This window comes from Leguminivora glycinivorella, chromosome 14 (assembly GCF_023078275.1).
Source record: "Leguminivora glycinivorella isolate SPB_JAAS2020 chromosome 14, LegGlyc_1.1, whole genome shotgun sequence".
In the NCBI taxonomy this organism is placed as follows: domain Eukaryota; kingdom Metazoa; phylum Arthropoda; class Insecta; order Lepidoptera; family Tortricidae; genus Leguminivora; species Leguminivora glycinivorella.
In genome coordinates this window covers 12,870,300-12,882,371 of record NC_062984.1, presented here as the reverse complement: position 1 = coordinate 12,882,371, position 12,072 = coordinate 12,870,300, and the positions used below count along the sequence as shown (strand labels likewise).

Here is a 12,072-nt window from a genome sequence, read left to right as displayed (position 1 = left end):
AGGTAAATATAAGATCATAATACATAAAAACTCATTAGAGTTAGTCTAATCTAAGATTATTCATCTTCTCGTATTCGTATAGATGTAAGATTATTCGTATCTTAAAAATTGTTTTGTGCTATTCATCGGTTAGCCAGATAATAAAGTTTCCAGTAAGTAGGTAGGTATGGCCTTGCCAATGTATAATGAATCACCGACAACTGGAGAAGCACCTATTTCTACAGACGAGACTCGCCGACTGTGGATAAGTTGTGTTGTGACCCCAGCAACATTGAGATAAGTTCAATGAGCTTTTAGTGTATTACCAATATTGAATTTATATGTATAAAAGTAAATTTGAATAAGCCGTCGGCCATTCGCCGAAGCGAAGGCATTTGGAACGGCGCCAACAAACAAAGGGTTAACTACACGGTCGATTTACTTCGCTTCGCTCATACTAAGTACATATAAATTTAGCTTACTAAACGCACAGTAGAGTCGCACAGCAATAGGTACATAACTAGCCTAGAATTTTAAAATAGTATCAATCAAAAGGTTTATTTATATATCTACTTTGAGCTCGGTTCGTAAATAATTAATTACTTCTTTAGTGGAACTATTTACAAGTTAAAAAAACAAGTTCTATGAGGAAAATTGCATCAAAGGATTATATTGATATTACTGACTTGTAGTAATGAAATTCATGATTAGGTAACATATATACCTATACATGATGGCCACGGCCAGGCCAGCGTGATAGAGGTAGGTAAATAACAGTTGTTTCTCGTGGCCAACTAAATGTGGCAAAATACCTACTAACATTGCCAATTCTTATTTTTCAACTGAAATCATTGTTACAGATGAATGTATTCGATCGAGCATAACTAAGCGAAAACACACCGGATGCTTAAGACTGTTTAAAATGCATTTGCCCACATTCCGTCGAACCACAAATTAAAAAATATTTATTAGATTGATTGCGTCTAGCTCAGTATTACAAATGATGTCTCTCTAAGTAGGTATTTCTATTGAAAAAGTCTAAAATCTATATACATCTAAGAATACCTAACTTATGTATCAGAACAAGTGAAAAATATTTTGTAAGAATATAAGTTCGGTCTGGGGATCGATTTTTGAATTTCTAACGCACGAATTCGCCGTTCGAAAGTCTGTGGAAAACGACGTAATGCTATTTTTGAAAAAGGACGGCTAGTAATTTTAAAACTAGTGGTAGACCACTCGCTTTCGATTCTGTTAGTAGAATTTAAATCGCTAGTAGTGGAGATATATTATTGAACGAATTTCACGAAATCGAATGGCCGAGATTCAAAAATTGGCCCCCTGTGTGTAAATGTGTTAAAAATTAAGAGTTAAAATATCCTGTGTGTAAAGTAAAAGTGGACGACAAAATTCAACTTTCCAACTGGTTAAACTGTCCCTTTTAGGCGGGTAAAAGTTTATCTACAGCATTTTCCTTGATCAAATTGACCCATACAATTATGTCGCGCTGACCAACATGGTCCATGCTTTATGGCGAGGAATGGTGCTAACTAGTTTCTGAGACTGTGCCAACAAGTTAATTGAATAAGAAATAGTTATTATAAGCTACAATGTTATAATGAATGGTACAAAAGGTGCAAGGAAGTATGTGGCCTTGTGTTTAGAGAGTGAAGGTTCGGTGAACAGCTAGAGTTGTTTGCGGAATACTAATTCTCCTAGTTTTTTCTAGTAGCAAATTTATTATTTTTAAATACAAGTGAGTATCCTTTGGTTTTTCTTTTTTTTTATGGAAAAATTTTCAATGAAAAAAAGGTATACTATCAATCTAATACGAATATGATAAATATCCAATATCGGTCAATGGCATTACCTATTTACTCTAACAATAAGTGTTATCGACGTTATCGTTAATCGCTTTCGCAACGAGGACAGGGTATACACCTAGCCAACGTCACAATCGCTCACGATTCGTACGCGTAAAGTCGCCGTCAATAGAATTTGTGAACAATACAATGTAAACAAACCTTGTAGTCAAAATGTCTTTAATTTCCATTCAAACTCATCAGATACTGGCTAAATCCATGTGTTATTTAATCAATTCATCTCACATTATGATCCTCAACCTTTAAAATAATAAAATTGTGCTAAAATATTGATATTTTACCTATATAATAGTTTGTTTACATTGTTGACAATTTCTATTGACGGCAATTTTATCGTTATCGCATCTCTCCCTATCTTCTATAGTAGCGTGACAGAGCCAGACTGCGTTTCGATTGCCCGTATCATCAACGATTGTCACTTCGGCTAGATGTTTATAATTAGTCTATTTATTTATTTATTTAAACTTTATTGCACAAAAGAACAACTTAATGTACAAAAGGCGAACTTAATGCCATGAGGCATTCTCTACCAGTCAGCCTTTGGGCAAAGCAGTCTATGTTGTTCAACCACTTCTAAGTAGGTAAATCCGTCTTATTGAGGCAATTAATCGTATTACGTTACGTACTCGTAGTTACCGTGACACAGTCGAGTTAGTAATTAAAACTGTACATCGTTTCACTTTGTTTATTTATTTAAACTTTATTGCGCAATGAAAGAAAGTACAAATGGCGGACTTAATGCCTTAAGGCATTCTTTACCAGTCAACCATAGGACAAAACAGAATTGACAACATTTCAAAATTTTCAATGTCCCTAAATCGAAAAGCATTTCGAGATATACGCCTGTAGATCACAAATAGTTATTTGTTATACAAGGGGGCAAAGTTGTATTTTAACGCCGAGTGTGGAATTGAAAAACGAGCAAGTGAAAGGATTCTATAGTTGAACCACGAGCGAAGCGAGTGGTTCGGGAATAGAATCCTGAACTTGCGAGTTTTTTAACACACGAGAAGTAAAATACATTTGCACCCGAGTGTAACACAAAACTTTTCCCCTCACTGTAGCGAGGAAACTACAACGCAAAAAATGCGTTTATCACTGCTTCCAACAGTTCCACAGGTGGTAAATCATCTTTATTACTAGATTCACCTACTTTTAGTAATTTTAAAGCAGTTAATTTGACTTTATTCAAGGTCAAATTACTTTACCCACTAGTGGATAAAATGCATTTTTACCCGCTGATATTGAAGGACAAAACACGTGTTTCCGAGCTAGTGAGGGGAAAAATATATTTTTTAATATTTTTTTTCCTTATTTTTAGTAAAAAAATCTTAAAAATAGTTAAAAGGGAAAGTGACGTTACGTAGCTGAGTCAGACTATTCAGAGCTGCCACTACAACCAAAAAAATCTTCCGGTTGGGATGTCACTTGAGTTTGACTGTGACACTTATCATCGCTAGTAGTATGGCGATTATAGGTAAGGAGCGGAAGTTTTAAGTTTCAGAAGTGCAGATATAAAACCAGGTGGCGCTGCAATTGCAGGCACACAAGGGTTTGACACGTCATTTTCGACTTTGACAGATTTATCTCCTTATATATACTTCTACATTCCATAGCTTATATTTGTTGACAGTGACACTTGACAGGAAAACATTGCGATCTGTTTAAGCTGACTGTTAAAACTTTTTTTTGGAATGATTTTGTCGTTTTCTTAGGTGTATGAAACAACACATGTGACGTCAGAACGCTGTGTCTTGACGTTTGTAACTTACGCTCTTTCTGTTCGAAGTAGTAATAAAAAGGGATTTTCGCATTAAAACAGCAGTTTTTGGGAAAAATAAAAAAATACGTGTATCTTTAAATATTGATTTCTTTCAAACCAAAAAATAAAAAGTAGTAGTCGAAAATATGAAATGTTGTCAATTTAGTACTAGGTACTTATTGCTTTACGAACTCGACTGTACTAAAGAACTTATTTTTATTCTAACGGATAATCCCTCAGTCAATCAGTCTAATTATCGAATTAAATAAATTTCTATAAAAATCTCTATAGGTAGGTAATTAAATTAATTTGCGTTTTATTATTTTGACTATCTTGCACGCAACAAACATAAACATTTGATTTATGAAGCCTAACTTTTAACATTAAGGATAGTAAGTAGTAAGTACATGTTTATTTCTTATTTAATTGCGAACTTTAGTATTAATTATGTTCGTTCTTATCATGAAGCGAGTAAATACTTGCAGTCGTTAACATCACTCCACCCTATAAAGATATTCACACAGGCAACCTGTCTGTTACCTGTCGTGTGAATATCTTTATAGGGATGTACAGTCAACCAATCTGAATCCTAGACCACTGTAGAACCCTTTCACAGTAAAAGTCTAACTGACTTCTATAGCAAATAAAGCACGGTGTCAATACGACAGGGTTCTAGAGTGGCCTAGGATTCTAATTGGTTGACTGTACCGACTAGTCGCCGACTAGTCGGGAAAGCCGACTATCCGGCCACATTTGTAGTCGGCGACTAGTCGGAAAAAAAGGCCGATTAGTCGGCCCCTTATAAGTAATAGTAAAACAGGGCAAAAATAATTTAACAGCCGATATAGTTGTATTGTATTATGTATAGGTACATAAATAATACAATACGGTTATGCCTTTGTTAGTCAAAACAACAAATATCTTTGATCATCACAGAAATAAATAGCCCTCATTGAAATTCGAACTTAGGATAGGACTGTCGGTTTCATAACCAGGATCAGTAGCCGCTAAGCCAAACCGGTTGTTAAAAAAAGGAAAATTTTCTCATAGAACTTTGAACCTGTAAAAATAATGAAAATCGCGATTGAATGACCGAAAATTGTGGTGATTTTAGTCGAAAATTATCTTCTGGACGACTAGCCGACTAGTCGGCCGACTAATCGGCCACCCAACCGCCGACTAGTCGGATAGTCGGCCAAATCAATAGTCGGTACATCCCTATTTTAAATATAAAATAAAAGTATTATGCGCTTGAATACATAACTATACTTTTAAAACAGCTCTTTTCGATGTTTCACAAATTTGTGCTTTTCAGAACAATATGTTTAAATGTTGCAGGCGTCAATCGATATATGTGTTTCCTCACAGATTCAAACCTGCCTTCCAACTCTGTAAACAGATTTTGAGCTTTTATGTACACACATTAGATCATCAGACACTTGATTGACAATGTGACAACTGACAATCGACTTAATCGAGCTGGCCAGGGGGGTTACCATGACGTACTAAAGACGTTCAGTTTAGGTTGAGAGAAAGGGACACAGCTATAGCAGTTACATAGCTCCGTCCCTCTCTCTTAGCACGTCATGGTAACCCCCCTGATGGCTAAATATAGGCAGTTTGCGATAAAACAAAGCAGTCTTAAACACAGTGCTCGTGAGCATTAAGAGAGATTTTAACCACGCATTTCTGAGGCTAAAAGAAAGAATTTTTATTAAATACAGATTGAAAGAGAATTGAAAGTTGAAAGGATTTACTTCTTACTTTTTGACATCTATCAATGAGGATAGTGAGACGTCGTTAAGAAAGCCTATTGTACTGAGTAACAATAATATTTTTTTCCAATTGGTAGTAACTCTGAAACCAGGCGAAATCCAGAAAAATGGGATCAGGAATATGCTCTTAAAATCTCTCGCAATGCTCACGAGCACCGAGTAAAAAATTTTTGGCCATTCAAATCTTAATGTTCACCTTGGTTCGATAAATACCTATAATCCTAGCATGTTTTGGTCATTATAATCAGCCAATAACCCATATTACAGCCACTAGCTAATAGCCAAGTCTTGTAGCAATAAGATAGACTTAACTATCTAAAAGCAAAATACAGACTTTACGTTACAACTTGCGTTATATTAGCCACTTAATGAAACAGTTTCGAGTCGTATTGCAGAGAAAACCCGACTAAAACATCGCACCACTTACCTAACCGTAACTGCGTGCGTAGCCGAATGGCGTTTCTCCGACGCGAAACGTAAACGAAACGCCGCGAAAAATAGTCTGGCTCTGTCGCGCCAATACGCACGAGCGATAGAGATAGACCTAAGATCTACGAGCGTTTCGTTTCGTGAGCGTTCGGCTACGTACCCTGGGCAGTTTCACTCGCTATTGTGCATCGGACTCAGTGCTGAGACATTACTGTCATAATATCTCCTGTCTATTATATTTCCATTTCTATAAGTAAGGTACAGAGAGATAATTTCGACTGGCAGGTAATTTCAACTAATCAAAATCTTTTGCATGTTTTATTTACACAATTAACTTCAGTGCCGTGTGGGTCCACTGAACACGCATGCCGTAAAAATCGTAAAACATGAAAAAAAAAGTTATGTGTAAATAATCCGCCAGCGGAAATAACCCCCCTGTAACTTAGAGACAAACTTGTATAATGAAAACAAGGATATGTATTATGTAATGTACTTATAGGAATATTTCATACAAACACTATATTTTTACTGTTTTTACCTAACGCGTTGCGACGATAACAAACAAGTACACAGTGTTTCGTCTAGAACAAGCTAGGTGGACAAAAGTCGTTATCAGATTATCACTAATTAGTCATTAGATAAGATAAACAACATGTTTAAACCCCCAAACCTATTAATAGATTATTTCTAACTTTCTAATTTTATGAGTCACGGGGTGCAGAAGTCAGCTAATGAGGTAAGTGCAATTGCACAATTAAATCAGTTGCAATTTTGTGATGCGTTCAACAACATCTCTTAAACGTGCAAGTTATTTTGTGAAAAGTTTTGGTGATGGATCTTATAACTGAAGGTAAGCACTTTATATTTTTCTTAAAAACATGTTGATAACAGTTATAATAATGCTCGTATAGAGCATTAAAAATGCACTTAAAAACGTGGTGTTTTCTTATTCATTTTAGAACTTTGATAGACTAGCAAATACTTGACACCGCTTGACACCGGTCTAGATTTTTGATATTATTTACTTTCATAATTCTATTTTATGATGGTGTATATTTTATTTTGCAGAAATTTGCATAACATTTTTTTTTTCTTTTTTTACAGAACACGTTCTCTCTATTTCAAGGAGGATGCTTTTTGAAGAATGGTCTAATAAAGGAAAAAATGACAGAAATAGCCATCTCTATGAGTGCATATTAGCAAAATATGAATTAAAAGACCTGACTGAAGAATCTCAGAGACGGCTAAAGAATGTTTTGACTAGTTTTTCATCAAAACTGAATACCAAGTGGAATAGTGCGGCAAGATCAATGGAACAATTTGTGGGAAAGTTTAAAAGTTGGCTAGATGGCCAGAATATTGAAATAACAGTGCACACAACCCGACCACAAGCATCGGCATCATGTGACAATATAAATCTGGTCGGAAGACCCAAATTAGACTTCGAAAGTTAAAGTTAAAATTTAGTTGAATTCAACAAATTTTGTTTGGAAACCAGAGAACTTTATTTAAGTGAGCATCTCTATAGATGGTACTATATGCCAGTTACTGTACATAAAATTTTGATTCATAGTACAGAGGTAATTAAAACTGCACTACTTCCAATTGGACAGCTTTCAGAAGAGGCCCAAAAGGCGAGGAATAAAGATTGCCGCAGATTCCGCGAACACAATACAAGAAAATGTTCGCGTATTGCCACAAATAAAGACTTACTTTCTATGTTGCTCGTGACATCTGATCCATTTATCAACAGTCTTCGCGAGGTTCCTAAAAAAAATAGACAAGTTTCCATCTGAAGTGCTCAAGCTTCTTGTAGCTCCTATTATAGAGCCTAGGCACTCTAGGCAGTCCATGCCTCGGACGGCATCCCAAAAAAAGAGGAAAATTATTATCTTTCGGATACGACGGATGAGTCTGATGGTGATGACTAATAAATATTATAATTATACAGTAGAATAAGCAAATTTTTGGTATTAATTTAGCAATTTATTGTATTTTTTTTTTGTGTAATTGTAAGACTGTATATTTTATTGGATGTAAAAATAACTGTTTTATTTTGTATTTATTTTAGTGACATTAATTATAGTATTTTTTTTTAAATAACAAATTTTTTTTATACACGAAAAGTTTTTTTTATTAATTTTTTGGTCTTTATTTCCTAAAATATACAAATTAGTATTTATTATGTTTGGTACTGCATTATGGAATATAATCCTACCCAAAAACCTAATAAAATAATTTTGTCCACCTAGCTTGTTCTAGACGAAACACTGTGAAGTATGCGTAGAGAATTAAGAGAATGCATTTAGCATTTTCAGTGCATTAAAATGGCTGAAATCGACACAGTTTCTAGTAGTAGAAGTAGTATTTTATGTACTTTGATAGCTAGCAATACATACACATATGTAGGTAGTACCTATTAGGTACAGTCACCGTCATAAGTAAGTGATGATTTCTGTACCTATAGCCTGACAAGTTTTTATTTGACCCTCGCTGCGTTGTGCATTTTTAGCTGAACCTGCTGAACTAATTTCTTTTACTGGCAAGGATTACTATTTGACACCCGTCGTCGAAAGTCATCGAATGTCAGTGATGTAAACAAGAAGTAAATATTTTTCATCACATTTGCTGTTTAAAGGTCTCATTGCGTCTACGTGTACTGAAACTGAAGAATAATGTACTATTTTATTCCCAAGGGCATAATAAATAAAATAAAAATAAATAAATAAATAAATATTTTAGGACATTCTTACACAGATTGACTGAGGCCCACGGTAAGCTCAAGAAGGCGTGTTGTGGGTACTCAGACAACGATATATATAATATATAAATACTTATATACATAGAAAACATCCATGACTCGGGAACAAATATCTGTGCTCATCACACAAATAAATGCCCTTACCGGGATTCGAACCCGGGACCGCGGCGTAGCAGGCAGGGTCACTACCGACTGCGCCAGACCGGTCGTCAAATGGATTTAGTTTTAAAAATTAATACAATCCGGTCAATACTTCAGGCAAAGGATGTTTCAATCAGCCAAGGATTTTTTTTGCACAACTAAAATTTGATTATTAAGCTATAAAAAAATATTATACGGTATGAAAAATGCATTTTATTTAAGTTTTACAATTATTTCAGTGTATTTTACATTTATTTTGTAAATTTCACGTAGATAAATCGTTATAATTTGCAATCTGGCAGGAAATTGTGACGGCCATCTCGATTTGCGCTTGATCGCGTTGCCATAGCAACGGGCAGTACAACACCGCCATTCATTGAAAGTTTTGCCTTATGATTTTTTTTCTCTGTGTTTTCCTCTCAAATGTGATGAAAAATATTGTGTGTAACTCAGGAGGTAAGGATTTTGTAAACTCGTGTCTATAACTCTCTCCAGCCTGCGGCTGTCGCGAGTTATTGACACTCGTCGACAAAATCCCCCTTACCTCCCTTGTTGCACAATATACTATTATAAGTAGATTTTCTAATGGTTTCATCGCAATTTTGCCCAAAATAATAATAATAAAAGTGAAAATAATTATACTGAACGTGATAAATTACGTACAAGAAAAAAGGATGAAGGATTTCACAGCATTTCGATACCAATGTTCTGAAATCGGTTGTTGACACGTCCGTTACTGACAGTTTATAGTGCGGTTCTCCTGTATTGATTAGTTGGGTTCGCGTTTAGCCTAATATATTTTTTGTTCTTATTTAAGGTGTCTGTAGCTCTGCCGTGAAAAATATTTTTAGAATTAATGAGGCCGTTCCATAACTGCCACCAGTACAGAACAAGGTCCCACGCAAAAAGAAAATAAACCTCGATAACTTCGATTAAGGCACAAGATTCATGGATTTTAGGCTGTGTGAAAAGAAGTAGCGAGTCTTAAAACCTTGCTTATTAAATTTTGATTTTCTAAAAGCATGCTTTAATTTTCTATAAATATTAACGGGAAACCAGTACACGCTGTCCCCATTACTGCACATTATTGCCATATGAAAGCGGTTTGTAGCGACACTGTTTCAGGGCTAAATAAAATCTTGTCAGGCTTTACCTTGTCGCTTTTAATCGTTTGACAATTTCGTATGACATTTCAAACAAGACATTAATGTGACAATAAGGTACATAAATCATTACTTATTTATGCCGGTGACTGTACTAGATCTTCATGTATCATGTACCTACTAGCACGATTGCGGTTTAATATTCTTTAGAGTCAGTAACGTATTAGGAGGCATTATGTGATTACACTTAGAAATAGATTTTATGACAATTCGATCTGGAAATCATCTTTGGCACTTGTAGCCTTGATAATAAAAAAGTTTACTTTTGATATGCTTTTACCACGACGCAGAAAATAAACACGTGATAATGAAGACATTTTTCTTAAATCTTAAATAAGCATGTTTAAGTATTTAACGAGGTACCTGTTTAGAATGCAAACACGGGCGTGAAAATAACGGCCCGTCTTTAAATCGGCCACATTCCGTCGATGCGGCAATAAAAACTTCAGAAAGTGACATTCATGTGACTGTCTCTAATATTTATAATTTTATATGTAGATACAAATGAGAAGACGTAAAGAAAAAGTTCCACTAAATATCTATCGTTATGCGTATTAGTTAACTATAGTCAGTCATGTTCAATTTTATTGTTTACTAGCGACCCGCCCCGGCTTCGCACGGGTACTATACCTACATGTAAACCTTCCTCTAGAATCACTCTATCTATTTAAAGAAACCGCATCAAAATCCGTTGCGTAATTTTAAAGATTTAAGCATACATAGGGACATAGGGACAGAGAAAGCGATTTTGTTTTATACTATGTAGTGATGAATATTATAAATCAGGTACTAATAATACATATGTAAAAACAAACCGATAAACTCTTATCAGAGACTGTCAAGAGTTTTTATCGTTTCAGTGTGCGTAGCCGAATGCCCAAACGCTTTACGATTCGTTCACGATTCGTTCACGATTCTCTCACGATTAGTGAGCGTTTCGTGAAACGTTTGTGCATTTGGCTACACACACAGAATAGGCTCTGAATAGGTACGTTATTCTAAAAGCTAAAGGGGAGGGCAACATACGGCCAATACGAGTATTGCGATTATGTATGTTAACATAATTGATTAAGGTTATCATGCCGGGGTATTATGCTTCCAATTTTATCACTTATCTATGTGGATAAAGTATCCGTCACGCTTTGGTAAGTATGTCAGTGCGAGAGTGACAGATGTCTTATCCACGTGGATAAGTGATAAAATTGGAAGCATGATACGCCGGCAGTTCATCATTTAAGTATGAGTAGGTGAGTAGGTCGCAATTATTTACATAAATGATACATTCTATGGATTGTAATATTTACATTTTTCTATGTTCAGTTGGCCTTTGCCACGTTTATTTGAAAGCGTTTGCTATTTCGAAAAAAAAATGCCGATGATCATGGCCCCGTGAGCGTGATGAGATGACGGCCAGCATGGCATAGAGATGATGGCCAGTGACGTATAGCCGTCGCCGGTGAACGAGGAATCATCTTGGGCATGCTGTCGAGGATGCTCTATACTCACAGGTAGGTGAAAAGGCCGATGATCATGGCGCCGCGCGGGCCAAGGAGCGTGATGGCGGACGGCGCCAGCCAGTTGCACACGGCCAGCGTGGCGTATATGATGGCCAGGGACGTGTAGCCGTCGCCGGTGAACGAGGAGTCATCTTGGGCATGCTGTCGAGGATGCTCTATACTCACAGGTAGGTGAAGGCGCCGATGATCATGGCGCCGCGCGGGCCCGTGAGCGTGATGGCGGACGGCGCCAGCCAGTTGCACACGGCCAGCGTGGCGTATATGATGGCCAGGGACGTGTAGCCGTCGCCGGTGAACGAGGAGTCATCTTGGGCATGCTGTCGAGGATGCTCTATACTCACAGGTAGGTGAAGGCGCCGATGATCATGGCGCCGCGCGGGCCCGTGAGCGTGATGGCGGACGGCGCCAGCCAGTTGCACACGGCCAGCGTGGCGTATATGATGGCCAGGGACGTGTAGCCGTCGCCGGTGAACGAGGAGTCATCTTGCGCGATGCTGTCGAGGATCGTTTTCTGGGGACAAAAACAGAACGATATCACTGTTAGCTCATTATTGATGGTTATTATTTTGAACAATATTAATTTGTTGTTCTGGGTTTTTAACCTAAAACAATTTGGCCAAATAGTTGAGTGGTACTGATATAAATCAATTTAAGTCTATTTT

The 12,072-nt window shown here is 36.5% G+C and overlaps 1 protein-coding gene across 2 annotated transcripts in view; it reads right to left on the bottom strand.

The window, feature by feature from the left end:
- Window positions 1–12,072, bottom strand: part of LOC125233644 (UNC93-like protein MFSD11) — a 52,705-nt gene that overhangs the window by 6,630 nt on the left and 34,003 nt on the right. Inside the window, exons 2-3 of one of the 2 annotated variants that reach the window (XM_048139712.1) lie at window positions 11,894–11,921; window positions 11,576–11,717 (exon numbers count right to left, since the gene is read on the bottom strand). In XM_048139712.1, the coding sequence (XP_047995669.1) occupies window positions 11,576–11,717; window positions 11,894–11,921 (170 nt within the window). Of the gene's footprint in view, window positions 1–11,575; window positions 11,718–11,751; window positions 11,922–12,072 lie in introns of both variants that reach the window. The other variant, XM_048139710.1, reaches the window with a different exon arrangement.